The 25,545-nt window shown below is 37.2% G+C and overlaps 1 protein-coding gene across 2 annotated transcripts in view; it reads right to left on the bottom strand.

Annotated features, from left to right (window-relative positions):
- dntt (deoxynucleotidyltransferase, terminal) overlaps window positions 1–25,545 on the bottom strand; it is a 109,044-nt gene that overhangs the window by 74,397 nt on the left and 9,102 nt on the right. For both annotated transcript variants that reach the window (XM_026934595.3, XM_026934587.3), the window contains exons 3-7: window positions 20,466–20,582; window positions 9,743–9,913; window positions 7,527–7,598; window positions 6,960–7,083; window positions 3,660–3,792 (exon numbers count right to left, since the gene is read on the bottom strand). In XM_026934595.3, the coding sequence (XP_026790396.1) occupies window positions 3,660–3,792; window positions 6,960–7,083; window positions 7,527–7,598; window positions 9,743–9,913; window positions 20,466–20,582 (617 nt within the window). The remainder of the gene's footprint in view (window positions 1–3,659; window positions 3,793–6,959; window positions 7,084–7,526; window positions 7,599–9,742; window positions 9,914–20,465; window positions 20,583–25,545) is intronic.

The following is a 25,545-nucleotide window of genomic DNA, read 5'->3' as shown; positions in this document are numbered from 1 at the left end:
AACTGGAGATTCTCAGCATGAACGTGCACCTGAAAAATCTGCAGGAAATGTGTGATGCAATCATGTCAACATGGACCAGAATCTCAAAGGAATGTTTAAAACATCTTGTGGAATCCATGCCACGAAGATTTGAGGCTGTTTTGAGAGCAAAGGGAGGTATTAGTATAGTGTTCCTAATAAAGTGTTCAGAGGATGTATGTCAGATTTGGTCTCAATCAGTTTATAATTTATTAGCATACACAAAAATGACATCTACGTCCTGTACCTATTTCCTACTTCTATTCTGATTGACAGGATCCAATCAGATTTAAGCTGTTGACTGGAACACACTAGGCTACATCCAGTGTTCAGGGGAAAAAGATAAGTACCAGTTTGATATATTCTGACTCATGCTGACTGGCCAAAAGTAGGTTGGGTTTCTGTGCACCTCATACACTCCTCAATTTTCTGTTCCAGCTACCCACTCCATCCACTGATATTTTCAAATATCAGGGCTGACCAGCACAGACATAGTCTGGTTGCCATGCACAGTAATTTCAGGTTAACAGAGGTTTAGCATAACAAAGTAGAAACTATTTGATATTGTATGTATACAGTGTCAGCAATATCATCTGTATCAATCATGGATATCAATCCATGATTTACTGAATCATTCTCTTTACTGCAGTTTAAGTTTATTATTTTAAAATCCTTTCCATAAATTGGCAAGTTATTTGATGTTAGCTAGCTGACTAGCATCAGCTACCACCGAAGATCGCAGTGGAGTGACATTGCTTTACTCAGTTAACCCTTTCACGCAGTACACTGATGTTCACTGCAAGTCTGTTATAAGATTAGTCAGGACACTGTTAGGTTTCTGTGTGTAGAGTATCATGGCTCTGTGTTTAGTTCACACCTCTGCACTGGAGTTCAGGGGAAACGGCCATCACCAGTCATTCAGATAAAGAAGAAAAAACTTTCTTTTAAACTTTGCTTTCAAGGATATATTAAAAAGCATGTTTGCACAAAGAAGATGGCAGATGCTGTTACGTGTGTGTCAAGGTAGCTTTTTCTCCTTAATGTATGAAAAACCATATTTTCTCTAGTTTTGATTTTGTAATATTTCATGCTTGAGTAGTTCTCTTTACTACTTTAACTTGAATCATTTCTCAGAAATATATCTTTACTTTTTCTCAAGCAGAAGCCATCTGAAATCCACCTAAGACAAATGATCTCCAATAAAGCTAGATTTAATCTAATCCAACTGTGTGTGAGCTGAAAGCTGTTAAAATGGAGTATGTATAACAAACTCCAAGGCTCTGTATGCCTCACCAGACCAACACTACATCTTGCCTGAATAATAACACCTAAAAGTTTCCTAAATAATTAAGGGCTTTTTATAAACAAACGCTACACACCAGTCATCACACAGCAACAAACGCTACACACCAGTCATCATAAAGCAACGAAATCTACACACCAGTCATCATAAAGCAACAAAATCTACACACCAGTCATCATAAAGCAACAAACGCTACACACCAGTCAACATAAAGCAACAAACGCTACACACCAGTCATATCACAGCAACAAACGCTACACACCAGTCAACATAAAGCAACAAACGCTACACACCACTCATAACACAGCAACAAACGCTACACACCAGTCAACATAAAGCAACAAACGCTACACACCACTCATAACACAGCAACAAACGCTACACACCGGTCAACATAAAGCAACAAACGCTACACACCACTCATAACACAGCAACAAACGTTACACACCAGTCATCACACAGCAACAAACGCTACACACCACTCATAACACAGCAACAAACGTTACACACCAGTCATCACACAGCAACAAACACTACACACCAGTCATCACACAGCAACAAACGTTACATACCAGTCATCACACAGCAACACACACTACACACCAGTCATCACACAGCAACAAACAATACACACCAGTCATCACACAGCAATAAATGCTACACACCAGTCATCACACAGCAACAAACAATACACACCAGTCATCACACAGCAACAAACACTACACACCAGTCATCATAAAGCAACAAACGCTACACACCAGCCATCACATATCACTGAACTTCCATATGCTCTCACACTGCCATTTCCTAGTACGTCCATGAACATGTTCCCAGTATTTCTAGTCATGTTGATTGTGTGATTTCTGTATGGTTTAGTGAGTTTAACCTATTCAATATTCTCTATGCAGTATTCCTCAAGTTAACATTCATTTGGGTTCTGTGTTTAAGATAGTCCTTGTCCAACACTTTCTGGTTTAAAGACTATGGGCCGTATTCAGAACTGGCAACTTATTCCAGCAACATAAGTTCAAAAGTTATGCCAATGTTTCAGCAGAAATGGTTCTCTGCATTCAGACTGGGCTTACCAGGGTTGCTAGATTTTTCTTGTGTAGAGATCTAGGAGTTTTCAATTGTGTCTAGATTACTGTTTTTAAAAACATGCACAAGTCCAAAAATTAGGGGATAGAAAATACAGACAGAAAGTAGATTTTTTTCTTTTTCTGACAATTGCAATATGATGTAGCCTAATGAGATAATAAAAACACAGTTCACACTAATAGATAATATATGTATGGGGAGAATGTAAAGATTTAAATAAGCATCTAATAGCAGTCTAATATATTGTGAATATATTAAGGCTGACTGTTAGGATCACGATAGGGAAAGGATCCTTGTCGTGATAAATTACATTAATCATGCAATCACCGCAAATTCCTCGATTTTACTAAATGAATTCCACCCACATGAATTGGCTGCAAGCCTATAAAGTACTTGATATAGCACATCCTAATTTTTGTATAATGAACCAGAAATAACCTAATATTTTGTACCAACAGTGGAAGAAAGCATGAAGCTTAGACAGGAATGAACACACAGACGTGAACCAGTCATGAACAATTCATTTGTATTTGTTATTTCGTGTGCTCTCATAATCGTGTGTATAACTTAATGTGACAATGAGACCCAAAACTAAGGTTATGAAATCATAATGTGTTGGGAGAATGTACATTTGTCATTCTTTCATTATGCTATTTAGAGTCTTAAAATGATAACATTCATACGATTAATTAATTCATAATGTCATATAGGTGTTTAATATTGCCCCTGAATGCCATTCCTAAACTTGTACACAAATGTGTTTTCACTGAATGTGTTTAGAATGTAAGGCAGTGCCAGTGTACGTAGTGCTACTCTGATACTGTATCCAAAAAATGGACCCAAGTTCAAGGTCAGAATAACACATAACCTAGACACATCTCTGTTTTCAGAAACTCCACCCCATCAGTGCAAGTCAGATGTAACTATAGAGTAGTTCAGAGAGGTTTGAACACCAATGTGACTGATTTCAGTATTAAATCCTCACTGTGTGCACACAACTCAAGTCTGAACACAGCCCTAAGCTTTCTACTTCTATGATCTCACTGTTTTGTTCATGCTCACCTCTCATAATCAGGCTTTTTTGTTCAAATATTTTGTTTAAAAATTGTTAAAGCATTTCTTATTTGTCCCGAGCTCTTTGTTCCAGTAGGTTTTAACAGTGCATAGTAGAAGTCCATTACTGAAGAGGCAACTGCTAAGGTAAATTATGTAAAATAATTTGATGTGTTGTTTAACTTACCTGCGGAAGCCTCCAGTCAGAGTGATAGTGACATCCGGACTGAAACAGCCAGCGATCTCCTCTATAATATGACGCACAGCCTCAGCCTCAGCTTTGCTTACTGGCTTTGAGATGTCTTCATAATACTTGAATCCTGGGAACAAAAAAAATTAATTAAGCAATTAAGTAACAACAGTACTTGTTAACTGTACAATTAAATCAGCATCCCAAAACAGCGGGCAATGGGGGTTATGTGCATTTCTCTTTTACTATGAATGGCTGAGGAAAAACGTATTGTGCACTGAACCAAAAAAAGAGAGCTCTCATGGGAATGGAACATACAACATACTGTAATGTAGTGCATGAACATCAACAGAATCAAACTGTGGAAAATGATTCTGAGCAGAACTTAAGCCGTGTTAAACACGATTGTTTACACGATGTTGCTTCATTTCCTTTAGAGATTGATATAACCGTAATTGAGCTGTTTAACTCCTCAAACATTTTCAATTATTTTAATTATGTATCTCCTATTAGCACTACAGTCATTTTTAAACCTGTATATGGCAGCATCATAGACAAAAGTTTAGTCTATTGTAGTTTATGGGTGAGGTCCAGTAATTTTCATTTCCTCCAGCTGGTACTTAAGTGCTTTTATTTTTTTTTCAGTGGCTGAAAATGTCTCAGGGCTGTTAACCTCTATTACAGCCAAGAACAGTTAATCCCAGCTATCATCTGTACCCACTTATGCCTCCTTTAATGCACTCTCTCTGTATACCCACTTCTGTAGTCCTAAATCCACTCTGCACATAACGAGCAGCAGCTTCGCTATATCATGCATTCATTTTAATGCAAGACAAATGTTTGAATTAATTTCAGTTGAAATGCCACTAAATATTTTTTCATCAATATGCAGTTCTTTATTAATATTATACACTGTGCTCTGCTCATTTGTCCCTCAAAATTTATTGAATGTCACATTTACCTGAATTATTGACATTCAGTCTATCATGCTGCAGGTATAAAGCTGTACTGGTATGACTTTAGCTACAGATGTCTCATCCTATTTGAGTATGGAGTACATTTCATTTCCATCACAAATTCTGCATGCTCACACAGCCTAAAAATGCAATGGAGAAATTCTGATCTATTCAAGCAAACAAGCAATATATTGTGCTGTGCAGCGCACCTGAGGCACGCCGTATATTTCCCAGAAAGTTCCTCAACTCAATCTGCATAATTGTTTAGGAACAAGCTTGTTTATAGGCCAGCAGGTTGCAAATGAGTGTGCGCATGTGTGTCTGTGTGTGTGGGTGGGTGTGTTTGTGTGTGTAAAAAAAAAAACTACCCCAGCTGCCTAGTTAAAATCAGTTGTGTAGTGGCAGTAAAAACCTGAGCCTCATTAAACTTTCACCTCACAACAGATTTTCATAACAATCAGCAATTAACAACACAACCCTCCATTAGAAATCCAAATTAGAATGCAGTGTTGAAACTTTCCACCTGTTTGTAACAGGTCAGGCAATTTAACATTTTTATAACTGCAATAACACGATCAGATCATAACTCTGAAATGCATCATAACAGAAGCGAGCCTGGCCTTTGGGCAGCTGGCCTTTTTAGCTGCCTGACTGATGACAGAGTGTTCTCATTGTGTTTCTGCAGGAGAGCTGCAAAGCCTTGGCATTTTGCTCCTCTCTCTCTCTCTCTCTCTCTCTCTCTATCTCATCTACCCACAGCCATCTGTATCTGTGAGAACCCCATGTGGCGCCAGGTCTGTGTGTGGAACATGTCTACAGCCAGCCAATGGCCTGTCAGTGAAGCTTCTTAATACAGAGGATTGTACACATCTCTCCAAGAGAAGAGTGAAATGTCTCAGAGAAGAAAAAAAAAGCATATATTGCTGCAGACGAGAGCTGCAAAGGAAATGAAGTCACACAGTACAGCTTTGGGCAACTTAACGAAGCGGGAACAAACACAACAGCCTGCAGAGAATCAGAGAGACATGGCAGAGCCAGTATTAACACAGTGACAGCCAAATGATGAATGGCACTTTGATAGAGACATTCATCACACGTCTGACATGGTTTCAAGACTCACTTTTGCTAGAGTAATTTGGCATTATTTCAAAATTGATAAAACAACAAATAACAGGTAAACAGTGCAAAACTTGCAAAATATTGCCTCACTCATAGCTACATGAAGCTATGCAATAAATGAATGTTTTGATTAGATCTTATGTAAGAATTCCACAAATTTCCTCTCTCTGTGTGCATGTTATCACAGTGAGTGTTGCTTTCACTTGTTCTTAATTCTCCATGTGCCTTTATTTTGATTTTGGTTCAGTCATGTCATCGGTCTCTTACTCATTGTGCTCACCTGTTTGGTGTTTGTCTACACATTCCCTGGTGTGTCTCTGTCTCATAGTGAAGTATTGTCAATTAATGAGCCTTGTTTTCCATGTTCTAGTTTTTCTGCTTTTGATCCGTATGTGTGTATTTTATTTACATTTTCGATATGCCTATAACTACTTTATCTGCTGGTACTCTGACCCCCCATTTAGGCCTTAATAAAGCTCACACCGATCTCCTGCACTCCTCTTACTTTGTATTTTTCAACTGAATTTAGTTGTTTTCCCTATCGCAAAGCAGCGAGTAAGCCAAGACACATGAAGCCACTGAATCATTTTGTAGCACTAACTCTTCCCTGTACAGTCCCCTCCAAAAGTACTGGAACAGCAAGGCCGATTCTTTTGTTTTTGCTATACACTGAAGACTGGGTTTGGCATCAAAAGATAAATACGAGTTGTTCCAATATTTTGGAAGGGGACTGTACATGATTTCACACACACTTATTAGGCAGCCAATTCCACCCAGAAAGGAGCATCATTTATTGTCTCTTGACCCCAATGGCTATGGCATTTTTGCCGATCAACCTCCAATCCCTAAAAAATTGGCTGATGGCTTTTGACCAAGGGGCAGTCCTAATATCCATTAATTACATGAAATAAAATCTAAAAATGATTCTAAAAGTATGGCAGGTGAGTAGAGGTAGAAAGCAGCAGTATGTCAAAGCCTCATTACAGTTGCAGGAAAATGTTTACATCCACTGTTTACGTTTTTAAATAGAAAAAAAGTGAATGTTCCTTTAGGTCAAAATTTATCTTTGAAAACACAGAATTACAAAATGACAAAAATTAAACACCCATCCAAAAAAATTGGGAAACAAATAAATTAAACATAAATATCTCCAGACCTGATATCCTAGCGTTTACTATTCGACCATTTTTGTTACATGTGATAATAACTGTAAATGTGCTACCTGCTATTTGCATCTTGTTTAAGTGGATGCTGGAGTCAGAGACGATCTGCTCCAGGTTACGCAGGCCTTTGCGATACCACTTCTCTGCTGTCTTGGGTCCAACTCCAAACACACTGGTGAAAATCTATTATAAACACAAATATAATTATTCATACAGTCCAAGCAATGCATGGCATTTCTGTAATTTTATAAGAATGCTGCTGCTTAACTAACATCCACTGCATAGCGACTGCACAGCTTCAGTGCTTTATTATTTGATGGTGTCAGGTTTCATGCACTCACACACAAAGATATTTGACATACAGATCAATTTCATTAAATGTATTATTTATAGAGATTACTGTAGCATGCAGTAGACTTACTGATGAACTGAGTGCCATGAAAATCAATCCTTGTCTTTCTTATTACATAGGCAATAAGAAGTTGAAAATCTTCAACTTCAATTTCTGTTTTGAACTGTATAGCATGAGCAACTGCCTCAATCTCCTGCCCCCTTCAAAACATCAATAAGTACAGTCTTTCTTTTCTCTCCAAAGAAAATATTACCTTTACTTCTCAGCAACTAACCTTCAAAGTTTGATATCTCTCATCTGTTAATATTTCTTCAACTTTTGAAGATGATCCACATTCAAAGATATCCTGCAAAAAAAAATAGGAATTACAAAAAAAAAAAAAAAACCTTATAGTTAACTATAATTATAAGACTTTAAAATAAAAATGTGTACTTTAGTATTTTTCATGCATTGTAAAAGGAGAGCCGGTGACAGAATGTGAATTGTTCCCTCTGAACGCATACAAAACACTTTTCATAAATACAGTGGGGTCCAAAAGTCTGCGAGCACTAGTGAAAATGCTTCTATTTTACAGTCTTTTCTAATATAATACAACAATTTTCATTACAAATTATATTATTGACAACAATTTGAGGGAAAAGTAGAATCCTTGAAGTATTTACATGAATTTCAGAGTTTCTTAGTATTTGCTATGTCCCCTTTTTGCTTTAATGACAGTGTGCACTCGAGCTGGCATGGACTCCACAAGTTTGTGCAAAACCTTATGATCCATTTTAAATCAAATCCATCAGAGTGTCATCTGAACACATGCTTCAGTAGAGGAGATTAGTGATGAGGAAAATCTGACCTTTTGTAAAAAGTTAAGAAAAACAGTTAACATGGTCGATATCACACATTTGCTTACATTTAAAAAGGGACCTAAAAATAGTGCAGAATCTTGAATATTAAATTTTCAAGATATTGAACATTTACTTTCTTTGTTTTAAATATTTCAAAATTCTAAAACCTTCTGTTTATTTCCAATTTCAAATGAAAAAAATGCCAGATTTTCAATGTGGTCTCAGACTTTTGGAGGCCACTGTACACGTAGTATGTAAACATCTGCAAACATACATACATTTTCTGACCTTGTCTCAGGTTGAGTTGAGTTAGTTCCCTACAAGTTTAAACCATTTCCATGCTATTGCTATTGAAGAAATTTTGTGAATTCCCAAACAAAGTATTAACGGGTATCTGAGGTTCAGAGCTCTGCAGAGTCAGGAGCTGAGAAAATGTTATTCTGCTGACCCCAGATCTGATCAGTGAATTGATCCTTTTTTACTCCAGCTGGAAGCCCTAAGCCAGAGTAGGAGTGAATCAATACAGACAAAAAGAGTCAGGAATGGAGAGAGTGCTCAAGACCTGTTTGTTAGGTTATTGATATTCATATTGATCCAGTAGTGTTTATATTGCCAAGATAAACTGAAAAATAGAAATAAAATTTTCAGCACCCACATTTAATATTGGGAGTTCCATATTTGTGGATTAGTAGTGAAACAGTTGACCTAGCCAGCTGTGTTTTGAACTGTATATTGTAGCATACAGAATTTAATATCTTAAACTGAAATGTAGATTTGAACTTTTTTCCAATTTCTAAAGAAAATACAGTACTGGGCTTAAATCTTGAGAAATGTATAAATGCTATATATTGAAATGAGTAAGAATGAAGTTTTTTCTGCCTCTTTTATACGGTCAGCATGTTGGTCACAGCATTAACGTGTCTCAATAATTGATGATGATATGGCAGACTCATTATCATTCTCTGATGTTCAGCTACGAGTCTGTGATTTTATTATTATTTCAATGATAATATAATGGTGGAAATCACAGTCAGTATCAAGTATCTACTTATCTACTACCGTTGTGATAGTTATTATTTGTAATTTAAGTATTAAAGTAATAATTAAATGGGTTTCAAATTATACCAGTCCCTCAAGTGTGTAGGTTTTCTCTTCTAATCTAATGCTACAAAAGTTAAAAAATAAAAAATAATAAATTCAAATAAAAAATTGCAGTAATACATTATTACTTCAATTTAATCAAATTAGGGAATGCGTTGATGATAATAATAATAATAATAATAATAATAATAATAATAATAATAATAATAATAATAATTTTTATAAACCTTTAAAATAACAGAATAATTATATGAATATAATAACTATGCATGCAGTATATTAGTAGAATTTTTATACTGCCTGTGTAGTTATTATATTCATAGAATTATTATGTGCTGCAATCCTAAGGGCGTTAGTGATTTTTTTTTTAACCATTGAAAGAAGTCTCTGAATGAAAATGTTTGAGAACCCCTGATCTAAGGTGCCATAAATACCCAAAACATATATGTTCATTTAATTGCTTGATGGTTTTTCAATTTGTTTCATGTTCGCCTATGAGAAGATGGGCTACAAACATGTAGGTCACTGGAAAAGACCTGTAATCCCCCACCTGTATAACAGCCATGGTGTCCGGTCCCAGGCAGGGAAGTCCCTCAATGTCTTTGATGCTGCGTACTGGAGCAGGAAGACTCTTCAGCACAGACGCAGCTCTCCGGAAGCCCAGACACGGACCTATACTCTCAATGAACTCATAGTTCTCTGCCAGTACGTCCAGAGCATCCTATAGCATGACATGAATAGCTTTAATGATCTCATAATAGCTTTAACAGCTTCTGTTTTTGCACAAATAAGCTCGAATATGGTTGGTCAGAAGGTGTTGATTAATTTTCTATAACGGCACCTCTCCGACTGGCTGGAATTCAAATCACAGGTTTATACAAATACATGTTCTAATTTTCTAACCTTAATTCATTATCATTTCTACAGTAATAACTCATTCACAGGGACTTGTATGGCAGACACTCCACATAATCTGTGTAATAGTAAAGGTTAATAGTAAATGGTAAATTTTCAAATTTTTAAATAGCAAATTTTAAAAAGCTTTCTGTAAGGGGTGGTTTATTTAACATTTCCACAGAAGGAGTCTCTCTGTACGTTTTCTGACACAGGAAAGTCTCTGTGCTTTCCAGTGTCTCTGTAACATCACAAGCTGAGATGTTTATAGCTGCTATACATAAGTGATAACAGGAAGCAACTTGTTTCATGGACGTTACACGATATATGTTATATGTAACTATAAACTGTTAAAAAGTTCTATGTAACTATATGTAACTATAAACTGTTAAAAAACATGATGTCTTGTTCATTAACAAATGAAAATTTTTTAGCATTAGCAAATTGCTGTGATATAAGAATAAAAGACTTCAGGATGTGCTGTTATTGGAAAATAACAATAACAATAAGTTTATGAATACAGAAGTATGCAGAAAGGGAAAAAAATATGTGAATAAGAGGGTAAACAATACAAAGGAGGGATGAGAGAGCAGAGAGAGATGTGTGTCAGTTACGTGTGTATTTCTTAAGCACTGATCTGTGGTTACAAGCAGACAGGGATCAAAGCACAGACTGGGTCACACTCATTTCATCTCCCTGTCTACCCTTCTCATCTCCCCCCCTCTCTCTCTCTCTCTCTCTCTCTCTCACACACGCTACCTCAATCCACTCTACCAGGGCATCTTCTGGATGACCGCACAGTGACATGCGGCTTTGTGACTACTGGAGAGGAACCTGTCATTTTCCACTCGTTCATAAGACTCTCCCTAAGGTGACAGAAAAACACACACCAACACTAAAGCACACACATGCATTCTCAGATACACACTCACCTTTTCTTACTCTCTTGCGCAAATCTGGGTTAGGGTTAGGGTTTAGTTGTTTGGGTTGCTCAGAATTTTGCATTATCGCACTGTTTGGGATGTGCTGTTATTGGAAAATAATCAGCTTTTGGGTGATATCTACTGAGGGGCTATGAGTTCAAACCTGCAAAAACACACTGAAACACCTTGACACTTTACTCTTCACTCAGTGTAATCACCTCGACAGGCGATGGAGCTGATTACACAGAAATGCAAAGCAGGTGACAGGGAAGTGACGGGAAAGTGAAGTTGAGGTGGCAAGGATGTTGCTGGCAGCATTATTCACTCTTTGCTCAGAAATAAAACATGGTAGCCTAATTAGATATCCAGTAAGACAGCAATGTGTTTGGATTATTTGGAAGTAGCTCGCTATGTTTGGATAGGAAGAAGTTGCTGACAGCAACTGACAGAATGGCTGTGAATTGAAATGACATAAGCAGTGTATTTGTAAGATCGGGTGGTGTGAGTGGCAGAAGGGCTTAGGGATTATACTTTTCCTACATTTTCAGCTCAAACTTCAGTTCGGATTGTCCTATAATGCTATATGATAGATCAAGGATGTCAGACTCCAGTTTTGGAGGGCCAAACACATTTAGAACTGCCAAGATGTTAAATCAATTCTGACATCTCACAGTGTCAGAAATGTCTCTACTCTATGCTCTAAGATTTGAGTAAGCAGACGTATGAGTGACTGATGGGAATGCTTACAGGTAACCATAAAATGTAAATGAGAGACAAGTTGACAGCCTTTAGATACACACCAAGGATAAGGAGCTTGAAACCGGATTCTCTTGTTAAACTGGGCCATTTGAAATATTTCATTATTATAATTATTGTATGTATATACAATATATATAATTATTGTATGTAACTTCAAATGTATTACTTAAAGATTGAATCATTTTTAAATAAAAGAGATTGCAAACATGACAGCACTTCAGGAATGGAAAACAGTATGTTTTTGGAGAAATCTTTTTATATCTTAGATATACAGTATATTAGTGGTGTTGCTTCTTTTTTTAAACTAAAATAAATGCTACTATCTGTAGCTGTATTTGTTGATTATATAGAATTATTGTAACAATAAAATGTTAACCACGAAATGTGTACTCATATTTGATAACTTGTAATCGTCAATGTTGTAGATGTATGGAACCGGTATAGTGCACAAGGTGACACGGAGGCCTGAAAGTGATCTTTATGACCTTACATAGGCATCAGTATCCTAGGCCTGAATGTGATCTATATGACCTTACATAGGCATCAGTATCCTAGGCCTGAATGTGATCTATATGACCTTACATAGGCATCAGTATCCTAGGCCTGAATGTGATCTATATGACCTTACATAGGCATTGGTATCCTGCTAAGTGGGGAGAGCAGGAACAAGCTGTAAATTACGTGTGAAAGGCTGCCTTAAACACTAACATAAGCATATATGGGAATGTTGGGTCTTGTGAAAAACTGGATGTGGAAGTTTTTGTTCATGTAAATATATATAAGAATGGCCCTCTGAAGAGTTAGGGAGCTTTTCTCTGCAGAGAACCGCACGGCTTTATTTTTTTGAAAGAATAAAGTCTATGGCCTCGAATCTCTGCTCTCCGGAGTGATCTTTGATCTTCATTACTGGCTACAACAATTGCTCCAAATATCTGTATCAGAGTCTGTATTTGGATTTAAACCCAAAGTGGGCATGACCTAAACTGACAAGGTTTTTCTTTCTTCCTTCCTTCCTTCCTCTGTTCCTTTCCCTACCACTATGCCCCTAGAAACAATAGAAAACACTGGGGGAAGGAAAAACTGTGGTAGAAATGCCAGCACTGTCTGTAGGGTCTGTGATTTCTGGCTCTGACAGTTCCTCAAACTCAGCAACATCACTTCAGTTCATTTCAGTCTCAACTCCTTTTTTATTTTTGTTTGCGCCTGCCTGTGCTATTTTCTGATGAATGTAGTTGGTGTTTTCCCAAAGCTTAAGTCTGTATCTCCAAATGAAAATTTTCTAAATGAAAATGACTTGTTTGGAGAAACAATGTCATTTTAATACAAAAATATTTTTTTCCTTCAGTAATATTTATACAATGGGATTGCTTCACTGTTTCACTGTTTACATTTACCTTCATTTACCAAATAAATTTCAACCATACATCTTTATCAAATGTCTTTAAGGCAATGAAAAATATATAAATTCAGTCTAGTGTGTCCACTGGTGGTTGACTGGTAGTGCATATAAAAGATGAAGTCACAGGAAGTCAAACAATGTATTTCCTTTAAGACGTGCATATTCATGTTCATGAGATCGACATTATAGCATTAGCGTCTGTCATGTTTTGTGTCTTACATCCAGTATAAAGTGGTTTAAATCAAATCTGAAGCCATCGTGGACACCGGGGGAAGATGGGGTGACAGTTATCAGCTGTTTATTTTAAGAACAGAAGATAATAGAAGATAGATTTTTCATTTAAAAAGCTGTGGGAACAAGTATTTAACTGGGAACATGTATTTAATTCTGCTAGAGCAGTCTCTAATGAGCATATCTAATGCACCCAGAAGCCACAGTAACAGGGCAAAGAAGGACACAAGCCATACACACTCAATAGACATGCCTTACACACACACACACACACACACATCATAGATTCTCTTTTTCTAGGATAAACAGTCACCTTCAAACACAATCTGTCTATACACACACACGCACACACACACACACACACACACACACACACAGACTCTCCCCCCGTGGTGGTTAATGAGTGTATGAGCCTGATAATGGTGAGGATAAGAGAGCGAAGGCCTGCTGTGCTGGGAACCACAGGGGTCTGTAGGGACATGACTAAGTGGATACCAGCTTAGGGCTGATTATACTTCTACAAGTGTATATCTGTGAGCACATCAGGGTATCATGAGTGGACATTCGCATAAGATGAAGTGTTCATAATTGTACTGAATGTCAGGGTGTCAACTAGGAGGCTCTGTCTCATGAACCACCAGCATGTACAGCCACTATAGATAGAGAATAAAGCAATGAAGATTTCTGCTCGTCACTGTAGGAATAATAAACAGGAGACAACATTCGCATAACTTTGTTTCGTAAAGAAAAAGAAAGTAAAGTGTGCAATCCTGCAGAATTACACTGGCTGCTATAAAAAGCCACAACCATTATAAAGCCTCACACTTTATATTCACAATGAACGCAATATCATGACTGTAGTGTTCCGTAAATAAATCCACTATACAATAATGTGATCATATTGCCATTTATGACGCAAACATTAAACCCAGGGGAAAATCTGAGATTGAGCTGTAATTTATACTAGCTGTTCAGTAAGATAAAGTTTTATAGTGGAGAAATTTTATTAAAGACTCCATCCTGAGAAACTATCAGAGTGAATATGTCTAAAGTGAGTATTTTACAACGTGTTTTTCATCTGTTGCTGTCTGTTATATTAACGGACTACACTTTAGAAAGGGGTTGGGGAGCACAAGCATGTCTACAGAAGCACTGGAAGTGATGAGGGAAATTTTAATTCTTTACAACTGAGAAGTTTCTATGAATGTTCTACCCATGTCAGTGTGGGTTTCCTCCGGGTTCTCTGGTTTCCTCCCAACTCCCAAAAACATGCCAGTCGGTGGATTGGCTAGGTGCGAATCAGTGAGTGAGTGTGTGAGTATGCATGGTGCCCTGTGATGGACTGGCGTCCCATCCAGAGTGTGTCCTCGCCTCACGCCCAGCCTTCACAGGATAGGCTTCAGATCCACTACAGCTCTATGACCAGGATAATCACTTACTGAAAGTGAGTGAGTGTTTACACTTGTAGCACAAAGATGCAGCACTTGTTATTTTTAAAATTAATTTAAATAGAATTTATAACAAATGCAATGAAAAGTGTCCTATAGTGATATTCTGATCATGACAGGGTAGTGAAGGTTTTCACTGAAAAGAGCTGGAAATCCCTTTTCTTTTCTTTTTTTTTTTTGCTACAACAGGGTACACTAATGTTCAATATTTACGTACTAAATATAATTTCTATGGCAAAAAATAACAATAATAATTAAATAATAACCGAACAAACATAGAATACTCTCCGGGTTTTAAATGAAATTTAAAAGCTTAATCCTTACAGTTTTTTTGTTTTGTTTTGTTTTTGTTTTTTTTGTTAATGTAGACACCTGATTGCACAAATAATTCCGATGAGTGTATGCGGTGTGTTTGTGTCCTTAGATCGACACGTGACGCGTTACGTCGTGACGTTGCTTTTGTATATCGACCTATCAGAACCTGGCGCTGTCGTGACGCTGCAGTGCCGCACGACCAATCGCTTTTCTGCGGAGGAGGGGCTTCATGCTACGCGGAAGAGAGGAGAGAGAGACTAAATTAGGATTTGTTAGGGATTGGCAACTGTTACGGATGTTTTGTAAATAAATGATTTAGAGTAGAGTGTTTTGGCTTTAATTCTTTTCTTTAGTTGCCGTAGTAACTATGAGTGTGACTTGTACATTGTGTGAAACATTATAAGAGTGCATATGTTTTCCATCCATCCACCCATTCTCTGTACCACTTATCCTACATAGGGTTGTGGTGGAGCCTGGAGCCTGTCCCAGGGGACAAGGGGGGAGACACTCTGGATGGGGTGCCAACCCATTGCAGGGCAAAATCACACACACAATCTGGAAATGCCAGTCAATGAAATGCCTATAATACACGTCTTTGGACAGGGGAAGGAAACCAGAATACCCAGAGGAAGCCCCCAAAGCAGGGGAACAACATGCAAGCTACACACACACACGAACACACACACACAGTGGAGGTGGGATTCAAACCCCCAAGCCTGGTGGTGCAAGGCAAACATGCTAACCACTAAGCCCCCCCTGGCCCCCCTGGCCCCCCTGGCCCCCCTGCATATGTTTTAATTCAATAAAATTCAAGGTCTCTATCAAATTTTATTTGTAATATTTTGTAGTTAATTTTTGATTAACTCATGATGTGTAATATCAATAAATTACACATATAAAACAGTAAACAAATTTTGCAAGTTACTTTAGGTACTTCAAAAGGTCTATTGAATTGTGACCTAAATACAGATTTGTTAACAAGGTTTTTAGCTTGATACATAAAGTCTGTGTTTAACTATACAAATACTAAAAAAAAAACCATACACTTACTTTTATCTAAATATCTAGCCATTAAAAAGTGTTTTCATTATATGACAATCATGCATATGAGCAGCTACATGAATTGTCATTTATAAACACTTAATTTTCAAGTTACTTCTGGTCACAGTAATTAATGATCCAACAGTACTGTATACACACGTTAGAAACTACATGAAGTGTCATATAAAGTCATTTGTTAACATCAATTTCTAAATAACTAATGATTTGCTCATCTATTAATGACGTTTTAATGAAAGTTATTATCGAGTTTTTTTAATATCTTTTCTATCTCTCACCTTTCACGGCTGTAAAATGACTGGAATCTTTAAGAAACCTGCCAGCCCAACATGTTCATTCAAAATGTAGCCGAGATCTCAGAATGGTAACAGTGTGTTGCCTTGAGTGTCTTTTTCCTATTCAGGTTTTCCCTGAAAGCCTGTCACAGCAGCGGAATAAAACCGCCGTTTGTTTAGGGCTCAGTTGAGATGAATGCTCTCAAGGTTTGTTGGCTGGGAAGCTAAATGGGCTCAGCTAGTCCGGTGTCCTCTATAAAACAGGACCATTGAAAAGCATCCTTCCTCCGGCGAGCCCAGCATGAGTAAGCCTGAAAGTGCATTTGCAGAGTGTGTTTGAGCTCGACCATAACAGGAAGAGTCAGGTTATGTAATCCTTCATTTTTAATGTTTCCCTTGTAACACTTTACAAGGTCAGCAAGGGAGATTTTTCTGCTAAAATACCGTTAACAAGATGCCTGTTTATTTTTAGTGAAAAGAAAAATGCAACATTATATTCAATGGGGAATAAAGGCTCTGTGTACACTGGCTGATTAAAATAGGGGGAAAGGGAACTGTAACACACAGGTGAACAAAATGGCTTGCAAAAATATAATGTAGAGTGGGTCTCATGAAACCCAGTGTCTTGAGAGTGAATAGAAAATAAATGAAACTGGGCAAAGTTTACACACAAATGAGCTATACTGTCTGGATGTGGCTCTGTGTTTGGAGGCATTTTATGTGTGTGTATATATATATAAATGTCTTGGTTCAGTCAGAATGTATCCACAGTTATAGGAACTTCTGACAGATTTGACCTTGTGGGGACGTTTGGCTTAAAAAAAATACTGCAGCTTTTATAAAAAAAAAAAATTAAGAGAGCCAAACAGTTTTCTTTTCGTTACTGAGGTTAAGGTTAGGGTTAATTAGCTGCATTACTAATTATGCCAATGGAAGGTCCTCACAAGGATAGTAAGACAAACATTTGTGTGTGTGTGTGTGTGTGTGTGTGTGTGTGTGTGTGTGTGTGTGTGTAAACCTGCTGTGATTAAGTGCTGAGGTGTGAGAGAGCTCAGCCCACAGGATTGTTAAGGGATCGATCCATCCGTGTTGCTGCTCAATCAAGTGCACAGCACCATCACAGGGCTGCAGTCTAAGCAGCGAGCGCACCAGCACAGCCCTGATGATTAAGGGCAACTACATGGAAGCTCATTACCTATTGCCAGCTCATTAATGCTCAAAAACCAAGCACCAAACCTGAGCAGTGAACTGTTCAGCTCTGCAGCTTGATACTCACATACATAAACACCCACATGCAGACTGCATGTCTAAGAGCTGCTTATAGAACATGTCAGTGTTCTCATGTGTGAAGAAAGATGTAGAAAATCCCAAGGTCTGTGGATAAAAGGGAAGTGGATAAGGAAAAAACATAAGATGAATAAATCAACAACAGGGAGGGGAGCATGTGTTGATTGGCAGCTCACTGGGGAAGAGCAATGGAATTGTGTTTGTGGGTGACATCAACTCTCACCTCCAGCTTTCTGCACCCATGGCCTCAAATGCCCTTCTGAGCACGTCCTTCTCTGCCTGGTCTTTGTCTTTCATTTCTGTCTCTATCCAGTCTCTTGTGTGCCTAGTTCCCATACTCCCTGTCCTGGTTTTTACCATCTCTCTCTCTCTCTCTCTCTCTCTCTGCTCGTTTTCTTTACAATGTTTTCTGTTCTCTCCCCTCTCTTTTCGCTGCCTGTCTCTTCACCTCTCCACATTCTTGGTCTTCATGTTCTCTTTCCAGTTTTAGACAAATGCACTACTCTGCACTCAGAGACACGGCGAGCACGAAATCTTCATCCACTCATGCAAGACAAGGTCACAGACATTTCTTTCTCACAAAAAAAAGATGATTCTTATCTAGGATCTAGTTTTTTGCTCTTATCAGGTTGAATAAATTCTCATGAATCAGTTTGCTTTGCAAGGGTGTTTGCTCTGCAGGCAACTGAGCAGTGCGGGTTATGCATTTTCATTAATACCTGATGATGTTTGCTGAGCAGGTACAGATCAGATAAGCGCAGGGGTGAAACGGCATAATCCTCATGCTGAAAGTTTTAAATCATACACCCATGTGATTGTAAAAAGTTCAGACCTATTATGGTTTGTCTGTGATACTCTAATTGACCTTAGCAACACAGGCAGCCGGTATAAATGAGCTAGCAGGGGTAAGCCTCCCTGCCTTTCAAAAAATACAGCAATATAACATTAGATATAATAGCATGAAGAAGTGAGGCTGGGGCTGATTTCTTTCTAGCCCAGACTGTAGACTCATGCAGGGTCTCAGTAGCAGGCATGTCAGGTGATTACACAGAGTGAAACACCTAGATTTTGATTGACATTTTTCAGCCTGCTTTGCTGGCACATCCATAATATGTCATTAGCAGTGACTGAGAAGGCACAGGTGAAATACAGTAGCACAATGAAGTAATGAACATGAATAAGGTAGATTATTTAGTCTATCATTTTCTTGTCCCCAAAATGGCTTTGGACGATAAAGCAGTGGTTCCCAACCTGGGGTCAGAGTTCACAGGAGGGTCGCGGGAGCTGATATGATTTGAGGTCAAATAAAGATGCATAAAATGTTCCACTAATAGTTTTATATAAAATTATTTTTGTATATTTTTAAAAAATCATTGTCCCCTTGTCCCCAAAATGGCTTTGGACGATAACTTAAAGCAGTGGTTCCCAACCTGGGGTCAGAGTTCACAGGAGGGTCGCGGGAGCTGATATGATTTGAGGTCAAATAAAGATGCATAAAATGTTCCACTAATAGTTTTATATAAAATTATTTTTGTATATTTTTAAAAAATCATGTGCCCACAATAAGGCAGTCAAAAAACAATTATCTCTTATATAAAATATTATTAACCATTCTCTTTTACACTGGCCAATTGCGTTCACATTCCAAGCTGGAAGGACTGTCATTGGCTGTTGTCGGTTCAGATAATGTGCGTCTCAGCACAATATCAAAACCAAATGGAAAAATGACAGAGAAACGAAAATCCGGTGATTCTTCATCAGATGTGAAGAAAAAGTTTAGACACTATGACAAAACCTACTTAAATTTTGGTTTTATTGAAGGTCAAGACAAGTCCCGCCCAGAATGTGTGTTCTGTGGTGAAAAATTGGCAAACGACAGCATGAAACCAAGCAAATTGAAAAGACACCAGGAAACGAAGCATCCAGAGACAATCAGTAAAGATCAGGAATTCTTCGAGAGAAAAAAGAGATGGATGTGTCAAAAAGACCGACAGACATCAGAAAGGTATTCGAAAGAGCAGGTAATGATTATACTGTATACGTGAGTAGCATTAAAATATATATATATATATATATATATATATATATATATATATATATATATATATATATAAAGTACAAACTACAAAAAAGGACAGATGACAGAACTGCAAGTTTCTTTTATACAAACGATTTACAGCTTTTACCATGTTTGGTATTTTAGTGCCTTTAAAGTGTGTATGTAATAATGTGCACCACTCCATTCTTATTATTCCATCAATGAGACCTTGTGATATAATGCATTGCTCAACCCTAATAAGTTTCATTGTCAAGATATTCATAGATATTAGATTTCAGCCTCCCATCTAATATCACAACCAGCCATCACTGTCTAGTAGACAGAGTGCACTGCATAAGGTTTGTTTTTGATTAAGCTCATTCATTATATTTAAAATATAATAATATTCCAGTTTAAGTTCCATTTTCAGCAGAACATTTCTCCATTTTATCCAGAACATACAGTGTGAGATTGCGAAAGTGTGAATATAAATGTGAGCATTCACTTTCAAATGCCATATTTTATATTTTAAAAGTGGGTCAGGGTTGAAAATAACCATGTTGTGATCGACAAGCTGAAGAAACCCTTTCTTCACCATGTGTAGTGTGTGTGTGTGTGTGAGTGTGTGTGTTTGTGTGCACTTACAGTGAAGATCTTGTTACGATTGTTCAGTGTGGTCCGTCTTTGGCATGCGTACTGAGAGACATTAAGCCAAGGACTGTCTGGTGGACCCGCTTCTGGCTTCGGCTGCACAGATGGCTTCTGCACGCAACGAGAAACACAGAGCGAGAGACAGAGAGAAAGAATGAATGTGTGTATACATGAGAGAAAAAGCTTTAATACCAATCTTCACCAGCCATATCACATCATTTTGCTTTACATTTAAATTAATTAATCTAAGCACACATAGATAACTCAAGACAATAGACCAGCGTGAATTAAATCTCAGCTTGTCCTTTTCATACTGCTTTTATTGCATCCTGTTGAAGTCAGAGCATGATTTTTTTTTTTTTGTCTAGAGTATACATGAGATATTGCAGGCATCAGGACAACACGTTAATGGCTTCTTCTCATCACAGAGTTAAGATAGCAATGCAATTACTTTCTGCAGCCTGCTTTACAAAGAAATCAGGAAGCCCTAATTTCATTGGCTTCCTGTAAATTGGCTTTTAATTTCAGCACAGAAATCATTTCCCCATTTATAAGGTTTTAAAGTGATTATGTATGTGACATTAGTGTTCTCAGGAACTGATATGAAATGTCTATGAAAATTGCCTGTACAAAGCTCTTGACACATTGTGACTTTTCCAACATTAAGTGCTAATGCAAACATTATCAAGCTTTTATACCAATCATTAAAGAAGCATTTAGTCAGTTATTAGAGTGGAAAAATTAGCATATATATTTTTGTCTCCTACAGCAGCAGTGGGAAAAGCATTCTATTCTCTGCCTTCGGCGTCTCCTAATAAAAAATCATCATAACACAAATAGTCTCCCTACTAAAGGCTATAATTAAATGTATAAAAAACACAGTGCTCATCAGAGATTAGAAAGATTATAGGGAACAGAATTTTTCAGTGAATATAATAAAAAAAAACACGAACAAAATCACTCTAAATTGTTCCATAGTGAAACGTGCCTAACTGTTTAATAACGTTATTTTCCATTCCAGTGTGACTTCAAGAAAGTATAAAACCTAAACAGTTTAGCAATAGACCTAAATTCCTTTCCAGAATTCTTCACATAGCCACCAAAGCTGTTTTTTTTTTGTTTGTTTTTAAGATCTGGCGATGGCAACAAATTCTGCAGGCAACACAATCACACTGCAATGTGGAAGGATGCAGCATCATATTCAAAGACAACATCCTTCTTCTTTATGCAGAAGACTGCAAAGGTGAACATTCAACTAAAGTTAGCACTAAGAGGGAGGTTGACAGTCAAATGACTGTATGTAAACAAAGTTATTAACCATTCTTTTATTTCATTCTAACCGGTTTCCAGCTAAAGAGGGTGGCATGGAACAGCGTGGAGCATGAATGTAAAAATATTGTTTTGTTTTTTTCCGAATGAGCCAAATTGGAAAAACTAAATCATTTCTAATCCCTGATGCTCATGTTTGTCATGCCAAACCTTGCTCTTACTCAGTGAAAACAGCCACTCTGTAACTATCAAGCATCATAAAATGGGTTTAGTTCCAATACATCAAGCTCTATTCAGGCTGTGTCCCAGATGCTAGAATTCCGGTCTAGTTATTTTTCTCTTACTAGCAGATCAATCCATTCTAACAAGATGTCTTTAGGATTTTTATTCACAATCACACACCAAGAGACAATACGGAAATGCCAGTCAGCCTACAAGAAACCAGAGTACCTGGAGGGAACCCCTGAAGCACAGGGAGAATATGCATGCACAACAGAGGTGGGATTTGAAGCCTGTGTAAGCTATGTTCCAATTATTAAAATTAAAATTATTTTTCCTGTACGACATTGACGAATTAATCCACATTCATCAACATCTTGTATTTAGTCAAAATGGGTTCATGCGAAAGGTGACGAAAGGTCTTTTGGCATGACTGACAGCTTATAAGCTACCATTTTGACTGGACAAAAAAGGAAACTTGTAACAATGGGAAAAAGAGGGGATGGGATGATATTAGTAACGTATCACAACTGTAACATCATCCCACCCCCTCTTTTTCCCATTGTGATAAATCATATTATTCAATAACTATGGATAATTATGTAGTTACTAGAGTGCCAAGGGGATTTCAAGATACATAAGAGGAATTTCAGATAAATACAATTGAACAGTTAAAGTTATTATGAGATATGATCCAGCATTATCTGATAAAGAAATTTGCTGATGGGTTTTGGGACTATAAGGGGTTTAATAAATGTTGTGTGCTGTATACATGCTCAGTTCTACTAGCGCCAGACCCAATCCCCCTGCTAAAAGAATCTGACATACTCACTTTACTTTTTTCAGATAAGGCTGCATCATATCTTATGAGAGCACCAGTTACATGGTAATTTATCTGAAATTCCTCTTACGTATCTTGAAATCCCCCATAACACTGGACTTTAATAGATTTATTTAGAAAGTGAAAAATCACATTTCCTGCCATAAATCTTTTATCACATTATCCATGCACTCTGTGCCCTCAAAGATTGAAGGTTCTACCTATAAGTGCTGTGACATGATTTATTTTGTAAATGGTTAACTAAATACTTGGGATGATTCATTTTAGCCCATTTTATTAAATTTTTCCTTAATGGTGTTAGGTCAATGTATTGTATTCTCATAAATCACTTAAAATCTACAGAGAGCACAATAATTATCAAACCCAAACAGAATGCTTACTAGGTCTTAAACTCCAAACCCTCCAGTGTTTTTTCTGTTCTCTGCATCTGTAGTGTATATGTGATTACTATAAACAAGGATACTTTCATGTTTTTCTAAATGAAAAGAAAAAAGAACAATCACTAAACCTAATTTATAATGGAAGTCTATGGTTGATTGTTGAATACATGTTTAAAATATAAAGCAGATTGAAAACTACAACCATTTACACTCTAATAGTAGAAGTTTTAACACGAGACAGATATAAGAGAATGCAGTTCTTATGTAGTTTTATTAAACTTTGGAACAATGCAGTAACTACAGTATGTTGGTGATACATAGCCACACATTATTTTGAAATACTGACATGATGAATTATGCAGATTTAGAGCTTGTTCTGCAAAAATACATTATGCATAAGTGTTTGCGCCAACAGCTGCCCATTATAAGTGACTTGCATGTAAACAAGTTTTCCATTATTTCCTCAGTACAGGGAAACCTGTCATTATTATTATTATTATTATTATTATTATTATTATTTGTGGTAATCATTAATACATTACAGTAAAGATGGAATATTCCTTTAAAGTTGCATATTGTAGGGTTCACTTTCATTCATGGACGTATCAGATACAATACTTGTGCATATGTGCTGACTCCAGCTAAACTGACATACACTGCTGGTATGCATAATTGCAGCTCAGTCACTTATACCTTGCTGTCATAAAATTTTAAAGCATATGAGATATAATTCATACCCTCGCATTTGTGTACAGGTGTGTGGGTGTGTGTGGCTCCAGCACCAAATGCAGGTTAGGAGAACATGTGCCAAGGATAATGATCTACACACACACAAGTGAGCTGTGTCCATTCAGGTTAATGAGATCACAGCCCACAGACTGACGGGGTTATGGGGTCGCATCCCTTCTGAGTCTGACCTTGCCTTCTTCTGTCTCTCTCAGACCATGATTGATCGGAGCTAAGGAAGGCACACAAGGTAGGCCTGCAGGTCTCCCTACATCCAGGTCTCTGCCCATACCACAGAGACAGCCTTCATAAAAAGACAGCTTGTACTTCCCGATGAGAAGAGCGGAGGAGGTAAATGAACACTGTGGCATTTTGCAGAGCAGGCTAAGCGCCTGGGGAAAAGTCAGCTGTGTTCACACACGCAATTTTATTTAATGTCTTTTTTTATCCATTCGTATTTATGCCTTAGTGTACTGTGCTTTTCTTCTTAAAGTAAGAACACATTATGGAAAAGTAAAAGCTGTGAATGCCACTCTGTATAGCTTGTGGGAATTTAACTTCCTTGAATATCTTATAAGAGCAGGAAGGATTATCAGTGGCTTACTGAACATTTCAAGAGTTAAGTGCTACAAAAGTGATGTTTTTTATGCTCCAAAGAGCAGTGCCTCTTAAAATTCCTCAGAATTTTGATTTAAAAAAAAATTTAAATCCTTTTACTTTACTCTCCAACCCTATAATTGTTGGCAAATATCAAAATATTAGTTCATTAATTAGCAGGTTCTTTTTGGGGTTTTTTTTGTTTTTGTTTTTTTTTTAACTTTTGACACTTTTTTAAACTTTTTAACTCTTTGTAAAACAATTTGAGCTTCATGTTGTAAATGTATTATGTAAAAAACATAATTTATCACTAGGGTAGAACCCATGAGAGTATACAGTATCATGTGTACTTTCTTATATCTTTCACACTGGAAGGTGAATTCAGGTACTCATTTAAGGTACAATCATGGTCCTTACAGCCTTACCTTAAAATTGTGAAGATTTATTACAGATATAGCATATTACACCAGTGACAAGCAAAAGGACACGCTTAGAAAAAAGGATTCCTCAAGAGTTCTTGGATGTTTAACAGTTATAGCTGTCTAAAAGGCTTCTACTTGGAACTGTTTCTAAAAAGGAAACCCTCTGATCACCTTAATCCTATATTAAACATTTTCTATCCTGATGGGAGTGCTCTCTTCCAGAATGACTCCACCACCATCCACAGCACACAAGGGCTCAGCGATTGATTTAATAAATATTTTTAAAAATGGTATAAATTGTGTGTGATATGTCCTCTACAGTCACCAGCTCTCAACCAAATTGGAGCAAAGGGTTAGATGACGCTCTCCACCACCATCATCGTCAAAACACCATTTACGGGAATATCTCAAATAATATGGAAGAATGGTGTTCATCCCTCCAGTACAGCTCCGGAAACTTACAGAATTTGACATTCAACTGTACACAGAGCTTTAAAGGATTCCAGACGAACCAAAGAACCCTTTTAACATAGTTAATTTTATAGGGAGTGGAATCCCTGTGGGTCATTTAATCCAAATAAATTTGATATTTAATTGTATGACAAATTTCTTTAGTTGCC

Source organism: Pangasianodon hypophthalmus, chromosome 3, assembly GCF_027358585.1.
Source record: "Pangasianodon hypophthalmus isolate fPanHyp1 chromosome 3, fPanHyp1.pri, whole genome shotgun sequence".
Lineage (NCBI taxonomy): Eukaryota > Metazoa > Chordata > Actinopteri > Siluriformes > Pangasiidae > Pangasianodon > Pangasianodon hypophthalmus.
Note: the sequence above shows the minus strand (reverse complement) of the source record. Positions and strands in the feature narration are given on the sequence as shown.